This window comes from Pleurodeles waltl, chromosome 10 (assembly GCF_031143425.1).
Source record: "Pleurodeles waltl isolate 20211129_DDA chromosome 10, aPleWal1.hap1.20221129, whole genome shotgun sequence".
Taxonomy (NCBI): Eukaryota; Metazoa; Chordata; class Amphibia; order Caudata; family Salamandridae; genus Pleurodeles; species Pleurodeles waltl.
The window spans coordinates 919,064,937-919,090,709 of record NC_090449.1 but is presented as its reverse complement, the minus strand read 5'-3'; the positions used below and the strand labels follow the sequence as shown (position 1 = coordinate 919,090,709).

At 44.5% G+C, this 25,773-nt stretch overlaps 1 protein-coding gene across 2 annotated transcripts in view; it reads left to right on the top strand.

The window, feature by feature from the left end:
- Nucleotides 1-25,773, top strand: part of ITGB8 (integrin subunit beta 8) — a 298,148-nt gene that overhangs the window by 69,640 nt on the left and 202,735 nt on the right. The window contains exon 2 of one of the 2 annotated variants that reach the window (XM_069211685.1): nt 11,053-11,138. The exons of the other annotated variant lie outside the window; for it this stretch is intronic. Coding sequence (XP_069067786.1) covers nt 11,053-11,138 — 86 coding nt within the window. The remainder of the gene's footprint in view (nt 1-11,052; nt 11,139-25,773) is intronic. 2 annotated transcript variants of the gene reach the window in all.

The following is a 25,773-nucleotide window of genomic DNA, read 5'->3' as shown; positions in this document are numbered from 1 at the left end:
TTCAGGGGCAATTCTGACCATGGCGGTAAAGCCGCGGTCAGAAAAGGGCAACCGGCGGTTTCCCGACGGTTTACCCCTGCCCCAATGAATCCTCCATGGCGGCGCGGCTCGCCATGGGGATTCCGACCCCCTTCCCGCCATCCTGGTCCTGGCGGTAAAAAACGCCAGGAACAGGATGGCAGGAACGGGTGTCGTGGGGCCCCTGGGGGCCCCTGCACTGCCCATGCCACAGGCATGGGCAGTGCAGGGGCCCCCTAACAGGGCCCCATAATGATTTTCAGTGTCTGCCTAGCAGACATTGAAAATCACGACGGGTGCCACTGCACCCGTCGCACACCAGCAACTCCGCCGGCTCCATTCAGAGCCGGCTTCATCGTTGCTGGGGCTTTCCCGCTGGGCGGGCGGGCGGCCTTTTGGCCCGCCGGGGTCGGAATGACCCCCATAGTGTCCTTGCAGGTTCAAAACTTTCCCAATTTGCAAACAGGGTTCACTTTTCTTAGCTCTCATATTTACAATTAGTGACCACTTATTATTTTGGTACCCCAACCTCTTCTCTGTCCTAGTCTGAACATGTTCCAGGAGTCTTACCCCTATCCCCGACAACAGAGGATATGTGTGAGATGAGGACCTTTGTGTACCTCGTTATTTGAAGCAAGACCAGTGTCTTAAGTTTCACGTGATTTAATTAAGCTCAAATACATTCTATTGTGGGTTATGACGTTAGGAAAAGACACGTGAATTCACATAAAATCAATACTTCGAAAAACAGGTGCAGTAAATTTCTAATCTTAACCCCAGATTTGCAGTTGGCCAAATAACGCACTTTATCACAGAGTAAAAAAAAAAAAAATATTTAGTAAAAAAAACAATTTCCGACTAAACAAACATTTCTGTATATTACGTTTGACATACTGTGTTAAACGAGCTGAAAACTAAACGATTTTTAAAATATTTATTTCTGTGTTCTAATACATTATTGTCGAATGCAATAATATCGCGATAAAGAAACAGTTTGTTTCAACAGAGTGACTTTACAGTAGTTTTTTAGTTTTTACGTGGCCCTCATATAAGTGATATTATTAGCCAATTTAACGGCACTCAGAAGGGTGACAGGCGGTTTGCGAGGATGCAAACTGGTGACCTTCAGGTCAAACCATTTGTCACCGATGATTAGCCATCTTGTCGAATGCAACCTAATACAATCGTACATTGTTTCTTCATAAAATAAGTTTACGTAGTTTACAAAGCAACTTTCTGTTCCATTTCCGTTTAATTCTGCCTCTTTTACACCATCCTGGCAGGCGGTATTAAAGTGTGGAATGTGAATGTTAGTTTACAGAACCCTGCAGTCTGGATCGCGGTTGGAAGTCAGAATTGCTAGACGTCTATATTTTCAGAGTTCAAACGCTGCATTAAAAATACATTTAATTTTTAAGCAGTCGCGTCAGGATGCAGTCAGTGTGGCAAAGCGTACAGTTTAATTATCAATGAAGGGGTCAGGCAACGAGGCTTCTTTCCTTGAAGTGCTGATCTTTTGTTGACATTTTCCTGAGCTGAACCTCTACACTGATATCATGATTGGAAGGCCTTAAAGGTTATGCCCTAAGGTAAATATAACTTGCGCCCTGGCTACCCACAGTTTTCTTATCAACAATTTCATTGCAAAATGTTGCAGTTTTATTATCAGAAAGGTCATAGTAGATGTAATATGTGTGGTAATTAGCATTGAAGGATGAGGGCGTGAGTTCTAGTTACCTTAGAGCATTATTTATAATTACATAAGATAACTGTAACTGCTGAATTTCTATGGTGTGTAAAATCTGAACCTAACTATAACATCCCTTTAACCATTCTTTTTTCTTTGCATTTCAAAATGTTTTTAATGCTGTTTCCTAACTATAACTTCCCTATAACCTTTGGTTTTTTTAGTGAATGTCACTGTTGATTTCAGTATAAATTGTACTACAATTTGACCTATTAGTTCATTTTACTGATATACATGTTCACAAGTTTATAAATACATTTTATTCACACATTCATTCTTATATCATTTAAAACTAATAGTTATAAAAGTAAGATAAGGTAAGTTATGTAGTCTTTCTATAAATGCAACACACCAAGGGGCTGATTCTAATTCTGGCGGGCGGCGGAGGCCGCCCGCCAGAATTCCGCCCCCATAATACCGCTCCGCGGTCAGAAGACCGCGGAGGGTATTATGAGTTTTTCCCTGGGCTGGCGGGCGGTCTCCAAAAGACCGCCCGCCAGCCCAGGGAAAAACTCCCTTCCCACGAGGATGCCGGCTCGTAATCGAGCCGGCGGAGTGGGAAGGTGCGACGGGTGCAGTAGCACCCGTCGCGTATTTCAGTGTCTGCAAGGCAGACACTGAAATACCTTGCGGGGCCCTCTTACGGGGGCCCCTGCCGTGCCCATGCCATTGGCATGGGCACGGCAGGGGCCCCGCGACCCCCCCTACCGCCATCCTGTTCATGGCGGCTTTCCCGCCATGAACAGGATGGCGGTAGGGGGGGTCAGAATCCTCATGGCTGCGGAGCGCGCTCCGCAGCCATGGAGGATTCAAACGAGCAGCGGAAAGTCGGTGGGAGACCGCTGACTTTCCGCTTCTGACCGCGGCTGAACCGCCGCGGTCAGAATGCTCGTTGGAGCACCGCCAGCCTGTTGGCGGTGCTCCCGTGGTCGGTGGCCCTGGCGGCCACCGGCCGCCAGGGTCAGAATGACCCCCCCAAGTCTTTCTTTTCCTTTCCTAACCAGAAGCACATATTTAATACTAAAACAACATCACATTTAATACAAACATATGCTTTTGCAATTTCGATAAGTGTATCACTGCCTGTGAGTGGGTGCATGGTTGGCAGTGTGACTGATTGTGTGGGTGTGTGAGTAGCTATATGGGTGTGCAAGTTGGTGTGTGAGTGACTGTGTGGATGTGTAAGTGGCTGTGTGTCTGTGAGTGGTTTTGTGGGTCTTTGAGTGTGTGTGTGAGTGGATGTATGGGTGTGTGATTAGTTTTGTGGGTGTGTACCGTGTAAGTGGGTATGTGAGTGTGTGAGTTGGTCTGTGGGTAGGTGTGTGAGTGATTTTGTGGGTCTGTGAGTGGATGTGTGAGTGGCTGTATGGGTGTGAGGGGTTTGGTGGGTGTGTTAATGGGTGTGTGAGTGTTGGTTCATGTGTGAGTGGCTGTATGGGTCTGGGAGTGGGTGTGTGAGTGACTGTATTGGTGTGGGAATGTGTGTGAGTGGGTGTGTGGGTGTGTAAGTAGTTGTGTGAGTGTGTGAGTGAGTGTGTGAGTTGGTGGGTGTGTTTTCTTATTTGGGGGTCTGGATCTATGGAGCTGCCACAGTACAGCGTGGTGTGTAAGTGAGTGGGTGTGTAAGTGGATGTGTTAGTGGCTGTGTGGATCTGTGAGTGGGTGTGGGAGTGGTATTGTGGGGTGTGAGTGGCTTTATGGGTGTGCAACTGGGTGTGTGAGTGGTTAGGTGGATGTGTGGGTGTGTAAGTGAGTGTGTGAGTGCATAAGTAGGCGTTTGGATCTGTGTGTGTTTTTTTTAATTTGGGGTCTGGATCCAAGGTTCTGCAGCGGAGCACAAAGGGGTCCGTACTGAGCACCATGGTGAATCCATGGGCCCTTGCATGCTAAAACAATTTTTTAGGACATTTCTTGCCCATGAGGGTCCCTCACAGACCCCGCCATCATCCCCATGGGGTCAGGGTACCCCTACCCTGACCCTTTCCATCACTTTTATATTGTATTTACCCCCCTGGGACCAACTCCCGATGCATGACATGCTGGTCACAACTTTCCTCTCAGGTTGCAACCAGCCAAAGATGACATGATGTCATAAATGATGTCACAGAACATATCATCAGTGATTTAATATGTTAGAACATAAGCAGTGCATGGCTGGGGCACAAGGTATAGTTAGCTCTGATAATTTTAACTGGTGAATTTGTTTGACTTTTTAGTTCAAACTGTTAATGTTGTCACTGACAAATTCATCTAACTATAATGTTACCTTAACCTTTGTTTATTTCAGTGAATTTTTAAGTGTTTTAAACAAAACAGATCTTTTTGTCACACCTAACTATAAAGTTACTTTAACCTTTTTTCAGTTAATTTCTGTTTTTTTAAAAATGTAAAGTAATATTTTATTACCATACATAAAACCAACCCCCACTGTACAAGGCCTTCAGCTGTGCGTGGCGGGGGGTGGCAACAAGGCCTGGCTGCATGCCAAGCCACCTAGATGCAGCCAACCCTCCTGAACATAAAGCCGAACGCACGGTGTCGCATGCAGCATGGGGTTGACTGCAGGATCTGCTCACAGCCAGGCACTGAGTCCAACGCCCCACAGGCAGCCACCCAGATGAAGCCAACCCTATGTCGCACACAGCTTTTGTCTGTGCGCAGCAGGGAGTTGGCCACCGGGCTTGACCTGCCTCCAAGCCCTGTGACTAAACCCCCAGTAGGCTGCCAACCCCACACCATGCACAGCCGTTGATATGCTTAGCGTGGGGCAGGGCTATGGTCCTGAGTGACCTCATCCCCTAGGATTAAAACAGATACATTAAGGGGACCTCTACTCTTAACCAGTTCCAACAAAAAAGCAACAGGGCAGCATGGCCTCCCTTCCCATCCATTAAAAAGTCCATAAGGACCAACGCACACCCCTAGGGAAAAATACAATTAAATAGGGGAAGAGGGAATAGAGCCCCCTCCCTGAGCCTGAATAAGCTACAGAGACCACATCCCCCAGGCCAAAAAAAAAGGAGGAGGCGTAACCGAGCCTTCTTTTAGGCCCCAGGGATGCCTGTTAGAAATTGGGTCTCTGGTTGGCACAGGTATGCACCCTGACCAAGTAGGGACCACAATCATAGTCAGGGTAAGTCAGATAGACAACCTAAATTAACCTGTGCTCAACCTCTGGTAGTTTGGCACAGGGTAGTCAGGCTTAACTTAAGAAGTAATATGTAAAGTATTTATGCAACACCTAATTACAGTAACACAGTGATGAATGCCTCACAAAGACAGCACACAAGTTCAGAAAAATAGAGAATATTTATCTGAGTAAAACAAGACCAAAATGACAAAAATCCAATATGTTTAAGTTGCGATATGAATTTTTAAAGATTTATTAAATCAATCAATCAATCAGGGAATTTGTAAAGTGCACTACTCACCCGTGAGAGTCTCAAGGCACTTGTGGGGTGGGGGCTACTACTGCTCAAACAGCCAATTCTTGAGATGTCTCCTGAAGGTAAGGAGGTCCTTGGTCTGACGCAGGTGGGTGGGAAGTGTGTTCCATGTCTTGGCGGCGAGGTGCGAGAATGATCTGCCGCCGGTGGTTGTTCTGCAGATGCGTGGGACGGAGGCGAGGGCAAGGTCGGCAGAGTGAAGCTGTCGGGTCAGGGTGTAGAAGGAGAGCCGTCTGTTGAGGTATTCTGGTCCGGTGTTGTGCAGTGCCTTGTGAGCGTGGGTGAGGAGTTTGAAGGTGATACTCTTGTTGACGAGGAGCCAATGAAGGTCTCTCAGGTGGGCCATGAAGTGGCAGTGGTGGGGGATGTCCAGGATGAGGCGTGCAGAGGCGTTCTGGATTCGTTGCAGTCTTTTCTGGAGTTTGGTCGTGGTTCCTCTGTAGAGAGCATTGCCATAGTCCAGTTTGTTGCTTACCAGGGTTTGGGTGACTGTTCTTCTGGTTTCAGTGGGGATCCATTTGTAGATCTTCCGAATCATGAGGAGGGTGTTAAAGCAGGAGGAGGAGATGGCGTTGACTTGCTGGGTCATAGGTAGTGAGGAGTCCAGGATGAATCCCAGGTTGCGTGCGTGGTCGGTTGGTGTCGGTGCGGTTCCCAGTGTGGCAGGCCACTAGGAGTCGTCCCATGCGGAAGGGATGGAGCCGAAGATGAGGACCTCAGTCTTGTCCGAATTCAGTTTCAGGCAGCTGTTCTTCATCCATTCGGCGATGGCCTTCATTCCTTTGTGGAGGTTGGTCTTGGCGGTGTCCTTGGTGAGGGTGAGGATCAGCTGGGGACCCTGGGGTATACCGCAGATGATTTTGGCGGCTTCAGAGAGGAATGGAGGGAGGCAGACTCTCTGAGTTCTGCTGGTGAGAAAGGGGGTGATACAGGCCAGGGCTCTGTTGCGGATTCCTGCGTCTCTGAGGCGTATGCGTAGGGTGTGGTGGCAGACAGTGTCGAATGCGGTTGAGAGTTCCAGGCGGATGAGGGCTGCGGTTTCGCCATTGTCCAGTATTGTTCTGATGTCATCAGGGGTGGCGATGAGGGCAGTTTCGATGCTGTGGTTGCTGCAGAATCCGGATTGGGATGGGTCCAGAGTGTTGTTCTCCTCGAGGAAACGGGTCAGTTGTTTGTTGACAATTTTCTCTATAACTTTTGCCAGGAAGGGGAGCAGGGAGATGGGCCGGAAGTTCTTGAGGTCCTTTGGGTCCACCTTAGGTTTCTCGAGGAGAGGGTTGATCTTGGCACGTTTCAAGCTCTCCGGGAAGGTGGCAGACTCGAAGGATCTATTGATGATTTTCTGGAGTTGGGGTGCGATGACGGAGTTTGCTTTGTTGAAGATGTGGTGAGGGCAGCGGTCGGATGGTGAGCCGGAGTAGATGGTGTTCATGAATTTGATGGTGATTGATTAAACTGATGAAGATTAAGCTAAAAAAAGTGCTTAGAAGTCACTAGTCAAAAGGTTACTTGAGGCTGCTAGGGACCGGTGCAAATCCAAAGTTCAGGCCGATTACAATGGAAGGTAGGCTAGCTACAGAACTCATGCAAGGTCTGCTGAAACAAGTCCTTGTATGCAGCAAGCGTCGACATCGAGGAAGCAATGTGAAGGTGATGCGTCCATCTTTTCCATGCAGTTGGGTCACTGCATCATCATCAAACCTCGCAGTTGGGCACTACATCAGCGTTGTACTTCATTGAGATGAATGTAATGTGTCATCGTTGACCTGCACAAAATATCATTGTTGGACAGTGCAGGCTGTGGACCTCCTGTCATTAAGCAGCGTCTGTGTTGAAGGGTGATGTGTCAGTTCTGACCAGCTCAATTGTGATAATGTGGCCGTTTTATCAGAAAATGGCTGCAGAACCACTTCTGGGGCCCTATACTGGAGGGGGCACCTAAGGCAAGGGTAGGACTCACTGGTGGCCACTCCAGCAGCCACAGGAGAGTTGCAGGCAGTCTTTGATATCCCTGAGACTGCAGGAGAACAGGGTATTAGCCAGCAAGCCCATGGAGAAACTTGGGTTTAAGGACATAGAGAGCAGGTGCAGTCCTTCTCACTCCCAGGTGAGATGCAGCAGGCAACAGGCCAACACAGCTATGCAGGTAGCAAAGTGGCAGTCCTTCCTACAGCACAACAATCAGCAGGCCAACACAACAGAGAAGCTAGCAAAGTGACAGCCCCTCCTGCAATACAGCAGCATTCTTCCAGGCAGAATGTCCTAGTCCAGCGAAGTTCTGATTTAGTACGGTTTGGGATCCATTCGTTATACCCAATTGAACCTTTGAAATGAGGGAGACTTCAAAGAGAGGCCTTTGAAGTGCATAAGGTCCCTGCTCTTCCTTCCCTGGCTCCAGACACTCTACATGGGGTTATTCAGCCCTTTGTGTGGGGAGAGGCACAACCATATTCAGGTGTAAGTGTCAGCTCCACACTCCCATCTAGCCCAGAAGACCCAGCAGCCTGGTGATGGGCCATTAGGATGCAAATGTCACACCCAAGCTTCCTTTGTGTGTGACTGTCTAGAGGGAATGCACAAAGCCCAGCTGTCATCTCCCCCAGACGTGTATTCAGAGACAAGCAGATGCACAGAATGGTTAAAGTAAGAAAATGCCAACTTTCTAAAAGTGCCATTTTCAGACTTACTATTTAAAATCGAACTTCATCATAAGTTGTGATTTCAAATTGTAAGTCCAGATACACCAAACTCAAAATGTCAATCTTTTCCCAATTGGAAAGTACATTTAAAGGATGCTTCAAAGTAACTCCAATGTTACCCTATGGTAGAGATAGACCTTGCAGTAGTGAAAACACATTTATCAGTGTTTTACTACCTGGGCATGTTAAACTTAAAAGTAGGTGTCCAACTTCATACATACACAACACCCTGCACTTGGAGCGAACTATGACCTACCTTAGAGGTGACATATGTAATGAAAAGGAAGTGGATGCACTTTCCAGGTTTAAAACTGAAGTGGCATGCCTGAGACATATTTAAAGGGCTACAAGAGCGGGTAGCACAATTGGTACTGCAGGCCTGCTAGTAGCATTTAATTTACAGGTCCTGGGCACATATAGTGCAGTTTTGTAGGGATTTACAAGTAAATTAAATATGCTAATTGTGGATAAGCCACTGTTACTATGTTTAGAGTACATAGCACCTGCACTTCAGTGCTGGTCAGCAGTGGTAAGGTGCAGAGAATCCTAAAGCCAGCAAAAATGAAGTCAGAAAGGCAGGAGGCCAGAGGTCACAAAATTAGGGGAATTCACATCAAGGATGCCAGGTCTATCAACTCCATTCTCTAAGGCCAAAATCTGAGGGGAGGGAGCATATAGCCCCCCACCCTGAGCCTTTATAGGCCCCAGGCACCTCATCCCCTTGGGCCAAATACAAAAAAAAGGGGCGGGAACAGCATGCCCTTCCTTCCTCAGGCCTTCTCAGACCCCAGGGACCTCCCTACCGAGGCAAAACCCATTAAAAAGGGAAGGGTCGCCACTTGGCCTCTATCACCAAACTGTACTAGGCCCTGGAAATCCCATTCCCTGGGACCAAATATAATAAAAAAAAGAGGAGGGGCAGTGTGACCTCTTTACTGAGCCTCATTAGGCCATAGGGACCCCATCCCTCTGGGCCGTTTTTATTTTAGAAGAGAAGGGGGCTGTGTGATCCCACTCTGTGAGCCTCATTAGGCCCTAGGGACCCCCATCCCCTAGGGCCATGTATATTTTAAACGGGAGGGCGCAACCTGGCCCCCGTCCCTAAGCCTCACTTGGTCCTGGGGACTCCTATCCCCAGGGAAGTATTTATTTTAAGAGTGATTGACACCTCAGCATGCTTAAGACACCTGGGTGTCAAACTCGGAATTTTCAATATTAACGGAGTGTAATGCTTGTCAGGGGACAGCATGCGTGGGTGGCACATATTAATTGATTATCTACATTCATCCAGGGATTACAGGACATGTGGTTCTAGGGCAAATGTCTTCGAACTGGGAGTGTGCCCACCTGGGGTAGTGAACTGATCTCAGGTAGGGCTCCAGGCTTAAAACAGTGCTGTGATTTTATTGGAAGAAAAAACAAAGTGGGAGTGAGCCACTGTGTAATGGCCTTCAGTAATTCCATTTTCACCATGACCAGTGTCAAAGTAGGTGTCAAAGTTTGTAGAAGGTGTGATGGTGGGGTCCAAATAGCCCTCAGCCTCACTCTCTTGTCCTCCTAAAGCATGATTGCAATTTTGGATTTGATTGCATTTTAAAAGAAATAACTACACATAACTTCAGAGCTGCCGATTTTATGGAATGATTCTGAGACAATAAGGGCCGTATTTATACTTTTTGGCGCACAACTGCGCCAACGCAGTTGTGCGTCAAAAAATTTAACGCCGGCTAACGCCATTCCAAAGTGCCATGCGGGCGCCTTATTTATGGAATGACGTTAGCCAGCGGAGCTGCCTGGTGTGCGTAAAAAAAAATGACTTACACCAGGCAGCGCCGGCGTAGGGGAAAATGGAGCTTGGGCGTAAAAAAATGGGGCAAGTCAGGCTGAGGCAAAATTTTCGCCTCAACCCGATTTGCGCCATTTTTTTTGACTCCCAACCCCCATTTAAATGACTCCTGTCTTAGCAAAGACAGGAGTCATGCCCCCTTGCCCAATGGCCATGCCCAGGGGACTTATGTCCCCTGGGCATGGTCATTGGGCATAGTGGCATGTAGGGGGGCACAAATCAGGCCCCCCTATGCCACAAAAAAAAAAAAAAATACTTACCTGAACTTACCTTAAGTTCCCTGGGATGGGTCCCTCCATCCTTGGGCATCCTCCTGGGGTGGGCAAGGGTAGCAGGGTGTCCCTGGGGGCATGGGAGGGCACCTCTGGGCTCCTTCCGAGCCCACAGGTCCCTTAATGGCTGCCCTGACCAGGCGTTAAAAAAATGACGCTAAAGCGGATGGACGTCATTTTTTTTTGACCCGCACACTCCCGGGCGTCATTTTTGCACGGGAGTATAAATACGGCGCACATGCCTCGGAGTAATTTTTTAGACGGGAACGCCTACCTTGCATATCATTAACGCAAGGAAGGTGTCCACGCAAAAAAATTACGCAAACTCCAAGATCTTTGGCGCTAGACGGGTCTAACGCCAAAGTATAAATATGGAGTTAGTTTTGCGTCGGATTTGCGTAAAAAAAAACGACGCAAATCCGGCGCAAACAGAGTATACATATGCCCTTAAGTTTGCTGTTGCGGGGGGGGGGAGTGGAGGGGGAGGGGCGCAGTGTTTTTTTTCTTTGTTTTTCTTTTTTTTACACGAGGCAATCGCAGTGTTAACATTTTTGAAGACCACTAGTTTGATATGATCTGTGAAGAAGAGCGAATTTCAGGAAATATTATAACGTCCCACCAAATTTTCTTTCTCTCATAACACTCCGTCGCTCAGCTGCCTTTTAAAGATACCTTTCAGCACTGCAAATACTCATTATCCATCATCAACCATGGAATCCATTCAGCATTCCTGGTTCATTTGGGAACTACGGGTTTACTGTTGCACTGCAGGTGTATGAAACTGTTTCCAATAATTACATAAAAAGCAGTAGTGGTAAACGGATTAAATGACTGTTGCAATCGATTTTGTAGGGACTATTATGAATAGAATTTCTGTCGCATCTTTAATGGTCATCTGTGAAACATGTCTGCGTTATTAAGCTGCACTGGTTCTTTAAGAGATGTTTACAGCATGCCCTACTTGTTATCGCTTGGTGCTGTTTAGTTTTAAATAAACGCATTCATGAATTGCTTTATTCTACAGCTGAAAACAAATGCAACTCTTCAAAGGCAGTTACATGTTCAAAGTGTCTTTCTCTCGGCACAGAATGCGCATGGTGCGCTCAGAGGGTATGTAATTCATTGTTTCCCTTCTTTGCTATGCTTAGCCGGCGAAATAGCAATTTAAAAAGTTCGCATTATGAATCTGAGACGTTTCAAGAAGCAATAAAATGCACTTCCAAGAACTATGGATGAGGGCACTACAAGAGAATTATGCTTACCCCAAACATCTTTATAAGCAAGTTACATTAAACTTTACATTGTGCTGGCAACGTTTTATGATTTGCTGTTGCTTTTTTTTGCAAAGAAAACGTAGTTTAATGAAGTTGTTCACGATCCAGCTCTCATAACTAAGGGGAGTGTATTTTTATTAATTTTGAGATCATATTTACAAATTGTATTAAAATGGAGCCATTTTTTTTCATTATAAATTAATTTACCACGTAGACACCATCATCACTTTCATATAATAATGTGGTGTCATCATATGTATTTGAAGTGCTGATGTAATTGCGCCTCCTGTTTTCTTATAACCCATCTGGTGTTTTATTCAATTACATTACTCACAACTCTCATTCCACGATTAAGCCCCCTCAGGAACCCCCAGTATCCAGCTGTAACAAGCTAATGACTTTATTCACTGGAAAGATAAAATCCATAAGTGAAAAGATCATACCTATTTTCAGGCACGGAGAGATCCCTCACCTTAAAACCTAAGCCACATGGTCTGCTCTCTCGCCTGTTTAGTCACGTGAGAGTACTAATTTGATGCAATATTAAAACATCACTATTTCTAGGACACTATTCCTAAACAGATAGCCAAAGTCAGTTTCTATCTCTTTGAAAAAGTTTGACAATTGCTAATCAATACATCTGTCACACGAGGCGCATTTACCAAGTCACTAAAAGCTGACAATCCCCACTAAAGGAAATCTGGACCTAAAAAATCTATCAAACTACAGGTCGATCACAAACGTTTTATGTCCCAGCAAAGCCAATAAATGCTTTGTGTCAAAGTAGCTAACCAAATTTGTTGATGACAACGAACTCCACACTAGCTGTCGGTACAGGGACACAGGGACAGCCACCATGACGATGATACCTACTATATCACTTATGCAGGTGACTGATTCTTCCTGGTTCTGATGCATCTTTTAACAACTTTCAACAAAGTTGGTCACATTTGCCTGGCACAGAGAATATAACACAGATTGTGCCACCACAGCCAGGTTTTAAATTTACTTTACCACAGCTAACAATTGCCAAAGTGTTTGTGCTCTCTTTCTAAAACATGGTACTATTGACTTACCTGATTATCATATTTAATTTGCTTAGAAGTTCCTAGTACATGGTACTACATGTACCTAGGGCCTGTAAATTAAATACTACCTGTGGGACTGCAGCACTCATTGTGCCACTCATTTAAGTAGCACTTTAAAACATGTCTCAGACCTGCCATTGCAGCCTGTAGTGCAGCTTTAAAAGTGACAATTCGCCCTGACAAAAAAACCTTTTGCCATGCCTAAATCTTCCTTTTTCAAATATTTAAGTCTTCCACGCTTGTCTGATCTCTTCAAAGAGGAAATTCAACCACATCCCACTGATGCTACAGGAACTTTACTGGTTAACCACCCAAGCTAGAATAGTATTCAAAGTGCAAACCAACTCATTGCATTGTTCGATTATATTTTGAGATGAAGAGGGAAGAGGTTAAAGAAAAGTCTGGGATTCACACAGTGAATATCTGAGGACAACAACCCAGCCTTTAGTGCAGTGAAGGCATTTGAGAGCTACACATTTAAAGTGCCAACGTATACAGCAACAACTACGTTAAACTCATTAACTACATCGGCAAGCCTTCTATGGACCATAGTAAATTAATGAGGGAATATTTCCTGGGTTACTACTGCTAGTGCAGTGTTTAGTTTTTAATGAATACTGTATTGCCGCATCATTCTGAGATCTGTAATGATGAATAGTGCTGTAATAGCCCATTTTGCCCTACGCTGAGGTGCAGAACACACAATGTACAGTATCCCATATAAAATTCACCTGGTTCTACATTGCAAAGTTTCAAAGTTTTGCATGAAACATTTGTGACACTACTGTATAAACTGTCATCCCATTTCAGGTGATAAGTCCCCTTTCATTAGGAATTGGGATTACTGTCCCGATTGGAATGAAGTGCATTATGCAAACAGCATTGGGATACAAATAACACACAATGGCCCTCATTCTGACCCTGGCGGTGTCTTACCGCCAGGGCAGAGGGCAGAGGAAGCACCGCCAACAGGCTGGCGGTGCTTCCGGGGCATTCCGCCGCGGTCAGAAAAGGGGAACCAGCGGTTTCCCGACCGTTTTCCCCTGCCCCAGGGAATCCTCCATGGCGGCGCTGCATGCAGCGCCGCCATGGGGATTCCGACCCCCTTCCCGCCAGCCTGGTTCTGGCGGTTTTCACCGCCAGAACCAGGCTGGCGGGAACGGGTGTCGTGGGGCCCCTGGGGGTTCCTGCAGTGCCCATGCCACTGGCATGGGCACTGCAGGGGCCCCCTAACAGGGCCCCAACAAGATTTTCAGTGTCTGCCAAGCAGACACTGAAAATCGCGACGGGTGCAACTGCACCCGTCGCACCCCTTCCACTCCGCCGGCTCCATTCGGAGCCGGCATCCTCATGGAAGGGGGTTTCCCGCTGGGCTGGCGGGCGGCCTTCTGCCGGTCGCCCGCCAGCCCAGCGGGAAACTCAGAATTACTGCGGCGGTCTTTTGACCGCACAGCGGTCTTCTGACGGCGGTACTTTGGCCGGCGGCCTCCGCCGCCCGCCAAAGTCAGAATGAGGCCCAATGTGTCTGACCATTGTAATAGCATATAGAGACAATAAGGACCAATGAAAAAGGGAGTGTGGTTTGAGCCTGAGCAAGATGGCAGTTCCCTTTTGAGCTCTGACAAGGCTGCAATTCTTACCCCTCACCACTTGCAAAGAGTTGGGTGTAGCTTGGAGCTCGAGCAAGAGGGCAGCTCACTTTTGAGATGCTGTGAGTCTGCACTTCACCCCTCGCACCAATTACAAACAAACCAGCAAATAATGTTTCGTAAATAGCTGGAATGTTCATGATTGTCCCAAAGATATTTTGATCACTGTAAAATTGGATTTCACTGGAGGATGGAGCAGGATTTAATGAGTCCCTGTTGATCTGCATCAAACTGCACAACTAACAAAATAGGGCTGTCCAGCCGCCTATGCCTGTCCAACTAATGTGGGAGATCTTGGATTCGGTGAGGCACCTCAAAACAAGTGAAGCTGTCCTTCACAAATTTAAAGTGTCCATAGGGGCACTGGAATGAAACTGAAGTGAAGAATCCACTTTCCCCGTGCCGAACTGTGCATTCAACAAAGGGGTGCAGCCCAACCACTGAATCCTATCCAGTTTTCACGGTTTACCCATGCTTGGTGAACCACAGAACAATGAGTGAATCTGCCCTCCTGCACTTTGAGTTGATAGGAGTAGCCCCCACTGTCTTCATTGAAACTATTAGTCCCACTTTGTAAATGTTACAGGGCCTGGTCCTAAATAAGTAACTGCCCTTGATAACGGATGTGCAATGCGTATACCTTGAGCCAACAACAAGATTTCAAAATTAGGATCTCTTAAATACACAACCCCATCTCCACTATAACCCAAATGGGTAAAGCCGTTTAACACAATAGGAAGACTCCCACCTCCAAATGAGTTGTGGTCCAACATACGTTCCATAGCACTGCATAATAAAATTATTCCTTCCATCACACAAACAAAACTATTCTTGATGCACATCGTATAATGGACCATGAACAGACTTTCCAAACTAAACCTTTCTGACACAGACATTTGTTGGAACTGCAAAAAAGGACAGAGTGACTCAAAACATATGTTCTATAGATGTAAAATAATGAACAAATACCAAGGAAAAAATTGTGACCCATCTCTGACACCTCTCTAATACCAACATTGTTCTAGATTTCCCAACCGTGATCCTCAGGCTGCTAATCTCCTGTGAGCCCCCAATGCTCCCTGAACCAGATATTGCCTGCTTAATTTTTTTTTATTGACCATTGCGGTCAAATGTATCATTATTAGCACATCATTCCATACTTAGTGGGCCAGGGTCACGCTACAACAGAAGGTCTCATAGCTCACAAGATAAACTTTCCAGGAATGGCGATATATCATAAAGAATGGCAAACATTAGATTGCCTGGATCAAAACCACCAAAGTACATAATTCCAGAGTTACCCTACCTCAGTTAATACACTAAAGATGACTTTGGTCCTCAAGTTGAATGACTAGCAACCGTCTAAGTACTATATCTATTTACTAGCTATACTCCACACCATCTCCAGTCACACCACCTCTCTTCTTTTCAAGTACTGGGGTATATATCACTTATATTTGGTCTACTGGGGGTTCCTGAGAGGGCTTAGTCGTGGAATTATAGTCCTAACAAATAACAGCTATATTTTGCATCTGTAGCTATATTGTTACATATTCATTCTTTCCAAATGACATAAAATGTTATGCATTTTACTCCTGCACTAGTTTATTGTCAATATCTCCCTTCACCAATTTGCTTTGCAATTTATAGTATGTATTTCATGCTTTCTTAAGATTGATACGATCTATGTTCTTACAGTGATCTACCACAGTGTTTTTTGTTTGCTGTTGATTTGTATTTTGTATTGATAAACACCTTCAGTAAAAGTTATAATGAAATAAAAAAAATTATCTCCAAGGGAAGAAAGTGATGCAGGACACAGTAAAGCCAAGGGAGCTATATACCAATGGAGAAGGCCATTTTCAATAAACAAACCAATGCATCAAGAATGTGTGAATTTGACAAAGCTGATAAAAAGAAGTAGTAATGGAATGATTCATATATCCCAATTTTAGAAACATAACATTAAACTATAGTGTAACATGCTTTCAAACACAAATGTGATTTCTCCATAATTTTTCAAGTCATTGAAAGTGTGGTGGTGGATGATCCTTCTACAATGTTTGCAACATTTTAAAGTTCAGGTGAAGGAGTGTAATTCTTTCAGTTAATGAGAGGGCCTAAATCAGATATATTCATATACCATTAAGGCTTTTTTCTTTATATGGGGAAAATGAGTATTCAAATGCATCGAAACAGGTTTAATTGAAAGGCTATCAACCATGGAGGAGAATGTTAAGTTTGCACATGTTACAAATAGCAAGTGTTGATTATGTATGTATGTATAATGTATTCGTAAAGCGCATTCCGGCCCCAGGGCATCGAAGTGCTGACTGAGGTGAGGCTGTGCAATCTCTGCAAGAAAAAAAAAGAAACAAAAAAAAGAAACAGGGTCCAGACTTATCGTGGGAAAAGCCAGGTCTTAACCCGTTTTCTAAAAGTAAGGTAGCTGTGCTCTCTCCTAAGTTCAAGCGGGAGTGAGTTCCAATTCTTTGCAGCCGCAATAGTGAAGGCTTTGTCCCCCCACTTCGCCTTCTTGGTGCAGGGGACTTGAATTTGATGGGTGCTGGCAGAACGCAACGGTCTTATAGGTCTGTACCACTGTAATTTGGCCGTCAAATACTTAGGTCCGATCCCGTAGGCGGCTTTATGGGTAATACAAAGGGTTTTAAAAGAAATCCATGGGCTACCGGAAGCCAGTGTAGAGGTTTAAGGCTCTCCTTAGCAGAAGCCGATCGTGGGAGGCTCAATGACATTCTAGCAGCTGTGTTCTGTATCAGCTGCAGTTTATTAAGAGATCCTTTGTCCAGACTGAGCAAAAGGGCGTTACCGTAATCCAATCTGGACAGGATAAGGGCCAGAGTAGCTGTAATTCTCCATTGTTTTAGAATATAGGGAAAAATTTTCTTCAGTTTCTTCAAAATCCACATGCAGGTTTTAACGGTCTGATTGACCTGGGGTTTAAAAGATAAATGGTCCTCAAAAAGTAGTCCTAAATTCCTTGAGGTGGAACCCGTCGTAGGAGGGGTGCCACACTCTTTAGGCCACCAGCTAGAGGACCACTGTTCCCTGCTTATACCAAAGCAGAGAATCTCAGTTTTTGCACAGTTCAATTTTAGCCAGTTGGCCTTCATCCAACTATTTACAGCTAACATACAAACGTTAAAACGAGCCACAACTTCCTCCACGTCTTTCTTGATAGGAATGATAAGTTGTGTATCATCTGCGTAGGAGGTTGGAATGAAGCCAAACAAGCATATTAATTCTGCTAGAGGGGCCACATAAACATTAAATAGAGTAGGGCTCAGCGACGAGCCCTGCGGAGCCCCACATGGCAAAAGATAAGCAGGGGACCTGAAATCTCCACTGCTTACCGTAGACCACCTATTGGTTAGAAAGGATTTGAAGAGCTTAAGGGCTTGATCCCTGACACATATATGATAAAGACGTTCTAACAAAATATGGGGTGCAATGATATCAAATGCTGCTGACAGGTCCAGCAAAACCAAAAAAGCACCCTGGCCCTCATCTACCAGTCTGCGAATAGTATCTGATGAAGAAATGAGAGCGGATTCAGAACAGTGGGATTTTCGGAATCCATGTTGAGAGACATCTAAGCCCCCAGAATCTAGCAAGAAATTGACCAGTTCTTTATTAATATATTTTTCAAAAACTTTGGCCAGAGAAGGAAGCAAAGCTATGGGGCGTAAATTAGTTAAGTCATCATTCTTTCCAGTTTCCTTCTTTTTTTAGGGGGGTAATGATAGTCTCTTTCCATGCCATAGGGTATGTGCTGGTAGTGAGGACCTCCTGAAAGATGGGAACTAACGCAGATGCCACCAACTCAGGGAAAAATTGAAGAATAGCAGGGGGGCAGGGATCTAACGGGGAGGCTGATTTGCATTCGAGGAGCAACTTACAGATTGCATCATGAGATGGAGTTTTTAACTTTGAAAGTAGACAAGGGTTATCGGGGGTGGCAGTGAGTGAAGCAGAGGGGAACATCGACGTAGCGTCCATAGGGAAAGAGTTCCCCTGAGCCTTGCCCGAAATAAAGCTAGAGTAAATGTTTAAAATTTTGCTTTAAAGAAATGTAGCTATTTTGTTACAGAAGTTCCTGAGAATTCTCAAACTCAGGCGTACTAAGGGAAGTGGTAAGGGCGTTAATAACTTTAAACAACTCTCTAGAAAAATTGGCCGCCTCTTTAATTCTTAAAGTGTAGTAATCTGAGTTAGCCATACAACAAGCCTCTTTGTAGTTATTTAGAGCAAATTTTAAATTTGCTTTCTCGCTAGAACTGGGACTGAGTCTCCAGCGGCGCTCCTGCTGTCGATATTTCCTCTGAAGTAGTTTAAGGTCCTTGGAGAACCATGGTTGGCTGGGTTTTTTCACGGTACGTGGCGCATAGGCCTTCAGAGGGGCTGATGAGTCATTGGCCAAGGTAATTCCCTGGTTAATACGAGCAAGCGGTGGCAAAGCAGACTCATTTGGATCCTTCCAACCGTGTTCTAATGCCGTTCTCAAGGATTTGGCTTTAATGCTTTTCCATTGCCTTATCAGTTTATTCGGGGGTTTGGGCATAAGAAAAGGCTGTCTTTCAATGAATTTAAAACTCAAGAGCGAATGGTCAGTCAAGTCTAACGGGGTAGTTGTGAGCTTTAACTGCTCCTCAGGACGGGTGAAAATCCCGTCGAGGATGTGGCCAGCTTTATGAGTAGCACGACCCCCCTTTAAAACCCAATTCAAAGAGGCAATAAGATTGAGGAATTCGGTGACCAGCAGATTGCTCATATCATCGAAATGGATATTGAAACCCCTTAATATAATGGCTTTAGGGGCCATAATAAGAGGTTCCAACAAGTCAGTCCATTTCAAAAGGAACTAAGGAGGGGGACCAGGAAGACGGTAGATTAAAAGACCCTCTGAAACTAAAGAGTGACCGTATGAAAGTTTGAAAATCATAGTTTCACATACATCTGAGGTACAACTCGTGCAATTCCAAGTACAAGTGAGGTCTGACCTACAAATAATAGCCAGTCCACCACCTCTACCCGTAGTCCTATGTAACCTGTAGAAGGAGTAGCCTGCGGGGGAAGCCTCTATGAAATCCGGGCCGAATCAAGCCTAGCCCAGGTTTCAGTTATAAAGAGTCAGTCTATGTTGAAGGTAGAGATAACTTCCCTAATTTCAAATTTGTGCTTGGGAAGGGATCTGGCATTAATGAGGGCAAGGGATCCCATTTTCCTAATGTCCCTTATGCCCGCAAGATTGGCGTGATCCATCTTATTCCTTCCTTCACCCAAAACTCTATGCTCCTCAACTGTTAGGGGCATAGGCGGAGTCCAATTACATCACGCACATTTCCAGAATTACCAGGCACAAGTGTATGGGGGCAAGAAATGCCGGCCAAGCTGCGGAGATCTAAAGAGGCGTACATGCCTCTTTTAAATAAAGATGTAAAATCCCTGGCCCTCTGGCCCGTTATGTCGCAGATGGGCGAGGCCGTGTTGCTGCCGCCATTTTATCCCCTAGTAACAAACTAGACTGCTAACCAGCAGGAAGCGGTCCCTGCTGGAAACAGGAAGTAGGCTCTAATAGGCCCAGACTTCCTGAGAGGTCCGAGAAATAAAGAGGACCCCCGGTCAAGAGAAAGCAGCCCCCAACAGCTACCAAAAGAGAGCGCTGATAAAAAGGTGAAAGCGCTCATTTAAAAAAATAAAACAATCAACTAGTCGTATTAAAAAAACATAAAAACCATAAAAAGGAAATCAATGGCTAACAGCACTATAAAAAATAGATAAAACACAGATTCAGGATTAACACTTAAATTACAGATTGTAAATTGGTGCACAGTCACACACGCTCACCTCAGTCTGCGCGGCCGTGCTGCTTCCGCCATTTTATCCCCTAGTAACAAACTAGGCCGCTAACCAGCAGGAAGCGGTCCCTGCTGGAAACAGGAAGTGGGCTCTAACAGGCCCAGACTTCCTGAGAGGTCCGAGAAATAAAGAGGACCCCCGGTCAAGAGAAAGCAGCCCCCAAAAGAGAGTGCCGATAAAAAGGTAAAAGCGCTCGTTTAAAAAAAAAGAACAATCAACTAGTCGTATTAAAAAGCCATAAAAACCATAAAAAGGAAATCAGTGGCTAACAGCACTATAAAGAATAGATAAAACACCGATTCAGGATTAACACTTAAATTACAGATTGCAAATTGGTGCACAGTCACACGCGCTCACCTCAGTCTGACCATATAAAAACATTTATTGGATTTCCTACAGCAATTTGTCAATGTGGATGAGTGACACCTTGGGTGAGAACTAGCCAGTATGAAAGATATCCCTTAACAGCCCACTCATTTAAGTCAAGGAACTCCCCAGATTCCACCAATCTATGGCATTTCAAGGCTTTATAAACTGTGAAAAGTTTTTGTATTAATGTTGATGCTATAATAGTTACTGTCAGACCTGTATTTTACGTACTCAGAATGATCCCATATTTTGTCAAATTAATACCTTTTTGCTTTAAGGTTTGATTCATGTCTCTAGTAAATATTTCATATCTCTACTACATCTACCTTATTTTTGTATGAAGCCATATTGATTTAGTCATTCAGAACACACTCACTCATGCTCTGGTTCTAACAGAGATATGCACACAAGTAAACATAGAAGTTTCTCTGTTTCAACAAACTGTCTCTTTATTTAACCTTGCCTCATTCCTGTTAATATTGGGGAATTTCGTTTCCTTGTTAATGTTCTATTGCTAAGCTATATTGGATTAAAAGGCAAAAAAATAACTAATTAAAAGAGCTTTCTTGGTATGTAATATGTCTTTCAACCCAACCAGCTTTAAAAAGTAGCGCTACCACACTGTTTTACCAATGGCATAATTCTACAGCAGAACCTTACCTTTTTATTAAAAATAGGGAGTTTACTTTTGCCACAGTGGTGTTGACATGTTTCAGCCCTTGTATTATCCAGGCAGTTCAAGAACATAATATACATACATACCTTCTGGTTATTTAACAGCTAGAAGATAATGTACATCACACGATTAAGGATTCCTTTTTTCGATCGGTTGTAGGAGGCTGCCTTGGTTTGTAGTGCGTACCTTGGGTACTTACACCTTACACCAGGTCCAGTTATCCCTTGTTAGTGAATGTAGTAGTGTTTTAGCAGCTTAGACCAGTAGAGGTAGCTATAGCAGAGCAGCTTAGGCTGAACTAGGATACATGTAAAGCTCATGCAGTACCACTTATAGTTACGCAGTACTTATACACAAGTAAAGACAATACTCAGTATTACTAAACATAAAGGTATTTATTTGGGTGACACAGTACCAAAAATATCTTAGAGGCAATACTCCTTCTGGAGGTAAGTATTATACACAATATATACACTAGACACCAAAATTAGACAAGTAAATATTCATAAAACAATGCAAACAATAGGAAATGCTATAGAACGCAATGGGAGAAAATGGGTCTAGGGGCAACACAAGCTGTTAGAAATGGGGTCTTTGGTTGACAGTCAGGTTACCCCCTGTTCAAGCAAGGACCCTCACTTTAGTCAGGGTAAAAGAGAATCACCCTCAGCTAACCTCTGCTTACCCCCTTGGTAGCTTGACAGAGCAGTAGGCTTAACTTCAGAGTGCTAGGTGTAAAGTATTTGTACCAACACACACAGTAACACGATGAAAACACTACAAAATGACACAACACCAGTTTAGAAAAATAGGAAATATTTATCTAAACATAACAAGACCAAAATGATGAAAATCCGACATACACAAGTCAAGGTATGAACTTTTAAAGATTAAACTCAAAAATAGCGCTTAGAAAAACAAAATGCTTTGATGAGGTGTTAACATGGCGTTATGACTGAATCGTTCCCAACAAGCTGACACCAGCGGCACTGGACACGGAGTCTCGTAGACCCCCAAGTACAGTACCTTTGGTGAAGAGTAAAAGAGTAAATGAAGTCGGGGATCTCGGCGTCTGTGCGAAACGTTGAACCCACGCACTTCACACTGCGTCGGTCACGACGTGGTGCGGCGACTTCCACGGAGTCGTGGACTTCAGCGGGGCTGCAGTGGCGTTGGTCCGAAGTCGTCCAAAGTCAGTTTCCTGGGATTTCCACCAGCTTTCCTTTTAAGGGCCCAGGGACTGGATAGGGCACCACTTGTCAGAGCAGGGGTCTCTCCAGAGACTCCAGGTGCTGGTAGAGAGAAGTCTTTGCTATCCCTGAGACTTCAAACAACAGAAGGCAAGCTCTAAATCAAGCCCTTGGAGATTTCTTCACAAGACGGAAGGCACACAAAGTCCAGTCTTTGCCCTCTTACTCTGGCAGAAGCTGCAACTGCAGGATAGTTCCACAAAGCACAGTTACAGGCAGAGCTGCACTTCTCCTCAGCTCTTCAGCTCTTCTCCAGGCAGAGGTTCCTCTTGATGTCCAGAAGTGATCTAAAGTCTGTGGTTTTGGGTGACCTTCTTATACCCAATTTCTCCTTTGAAGTAGGCCTACTTCAAAGTAAAATCTCTTTTGAATGTGAAATCCTGCCTTGCCAAGGCCAGGCCCGAGACACTCACCACTGGGTCAGAGACTGCATTGTGTGAGGACAGGCACAGCCCTTTCAGGTGTAAGTAACCACTCCTCTGTTGTGTGTGTAAGCACATTCCTTGATGGAATGTATGGCTAGTGACGCAAGGGAGTTCCAGTGTCCACGACGTTGGAATTCTCTTAGAGTTAGTTGAGCCAGGACGCACAGCTGTACAGACCTGTTCCCGTTCACTGTACTGGCGTTCTTAATAAAAGGAGAAATAGTACTTACCTCGGCTCCTTGGCTCCATCTCTCATTCGACGATCGCACCATGACAATCTGGCGACGAGAGTGGTTGAAGCGCGACTTGACCAGCGTCCGAGCAGGATCTCCGTGTACACGTGTGCCTTCTCTTCATTACCTTGGCCTTCGTCGACACCATCATCAAACAGGTTTTTATTTTTATAATTTTTGTTGAAATTGGACATTTCCTGACTCATAAGCGACGAGACGCGCGAGCGGAAATCGTTGGGGCCCAAAAGCCATTCAACCCGCACGTGTCGTCACCAGGGAAACGGAGATGCATTCCTCTCCGTCTCCTAGAGCATTGGTGCGTCGTTCAACGCGCATGTGTTGTCACCAGGGAAACGGAGACGCATTCCTCTCGTGTCTCCTAAGGCATTACCACGTTTCCGTAGGAATGGAAACAACGCATGCGCTACGGCACGGCCTACTAGCGGAGCGTCTCCTAGGCAACCAGAGACGCTCTGTACATGGTTCAGCAGCGAGACGCCTTGCAGTTGATGTTAAAGCACCTACTAGGCAACAAGCACAATTGTCGGCATTTCGTGTAGTTTAAAGAAAAAAAAGAGGATAGAAGATGGAAGAGAAAGGAAATTAAAGGAAATTAAACAAAAGACAAGTAATGAACATTAGTTAAAAAATAAATAAAAAAAAATAAGAAGAAAGGAAAAAAAAAGAGAGGGAACAGGTCTTAGACATTTTTGTTTTTTTGTTTTTTCTTTGTGCCAATTACTGAACTGTGCATTAAGGTGTGGGTGTCATGGCACAGCCTGCACAGCCTAATTTTACTATTATTCCACCACAAGCATTTTGGGCTGCAGGGAATGCTCCACCAGTTAAGTGGACTGAATGGAAGGTCTATTTTTTTAACTATATAGGAGCCATTGATCTTGAGAATAAAATGCCTGCAGAACAGAAGAAGAGACTCTTGCTACATTAATTGGGGCCCATTGGTTTGAAAACGTACAACAAGATGCAGAAGGGCTCTTTAAGTGGTGACACTTGTGTTTTTAATGTTGCAATGCAAGATCTTGACAAATATTTTGCACCGAAAGTTTGTGTTGGAATTACTCGTTATAAGTTTTTCCAAAGGAAACAAGAGAAAGGGGAGTCTGTGGATGACTATGTGGCAGACTTGAAAAAATTGGCCCTTGATTGTAAGTTTGGTCCTATACCCGCTGGAGCAGATATTGGCCATTGCAAGGAAGGCAGACATTTCTGAAAGTTGTGTTTCAGAATTAAAATCAACAGAGAGGAGTGTTGACAACATTTTCAAAATTACTAATTGTAGAACACTGAAGGAACAGAAAACATCACAGAGTAATGATAATGAGAAGAGGTGTTATAGGTGTGACAGTAAGGAGCACCTGGCATACGCTAAGTCGTGCCCGGCTTTGAAATTGAAATGCAGCAAATGTGGTATTGTGGGCCACTTTGCGAAGGTCTGCAGAAGTAAAAAGAAAATAGTTAAGTGTATATTGGAAGGTGATGCTCACATGGGAACTGAGAACGAAGAATATTCCTCGGAATCTAGAGACGTTACTGAGGATAGGAACTTTATCTTGAATATAACTGATGCAGAGACCAAAGGGAAACCAATGTGTGATATGGAGATTGGTGGAATTCCAATTACTATGTATGCCGATTCTGGCTCACCCTTCACCATTGTGAATGAAGAGGTGTGGAATACAACATTCGTGAATAAATTAGGCAAACAATTGTCGCAACCAGATGTCCGGCCAGAGAGCTATACTGGAGACAAAATTGACCTGCTAGGTTTCAGATGGCTCTCATTCTCTTTTAAAAATAGGTGTACCAGAGGAAAACTGTAGGTATCAAAAAGGGGGCCATCAGTCCTTGGATGGAAAGATCAAGGAAAACTTCAGATGATCCTGGATCCCAAAAGCAGAGAACAAGTGTTAATAGTTGGCGATGGGTTTTCGTTAGCTATGGAAATGGAAAGAAAATTCCCTAAAGTCTTTGATACGCTGTTAGGAAAATTGGTAGGTTTTGAACATGAAATAGTATTGATGAAGAATGCCATACCAAAAATTCATAAAGTGAGATCGGTTCCCTTGATGATAAGGTATGAGGTTTCGAAAGAATTGGAGAAGTTGGTACGGATGGACGTTATTGAACCAATAGAAAATGCAGAATGGATTTCCCCAGTGGTTATCGCTCGACTCAACAATGGGAGGATCCGCTTATGCGTCGATTTGAGATATTTGAATGAAAATATTGTGATTGATCACTTTCCTTTACCAAAGATCACCGAAATGGTTTCCAATCTAAAAGGTGCTAGTTGGTTCTCTACAACTGACTTATCTGCTGCTTATCATCAGATTCCTTTTAGAACTGAGTCAAGAAAACTGACAGCTTTCATCACGCCTTTTGGATGTTTCCAGTACAAAAGGATGCCTTTTGGACGGGCGTCTGCAGCTGCAGTTTTTCAAAGGCTAATGTATAAGTTATTCGGAAAATCTCTAGGAGTGATGTGTTTCCAAGATGATATTTTGGTATTTGGATGTGATCGGAAAGTGCATGATGAGAGATTGAAACATGTTTTAGGGGTGTTGGAGAGTACGGGTTTGACTGTAGAATTGAGCAAGTGCAAGTTTGCCAGGAGAAGCGTGGAGTATTTGGGGCATGAAATCAGTGGTGATGGAGTGAAACCGAAGGCGTCGTTCGTTAGCGCCATTGTTAGTGCAGCGACCCCCACTACGAAGGAGGAAGTAAGATCATTTTTGGGGATGGCAGAATTTTGTGCGAAATTTGTCCCTAATTTTGCTGAAAGGGTTTATAATTTGAGACTTCTTCTTAAAAAGAATGCTCATTTTATCTGGAGTGATATATGTGAACAGGAATTTGAAAATATTAAAGAAGATTTGAGAA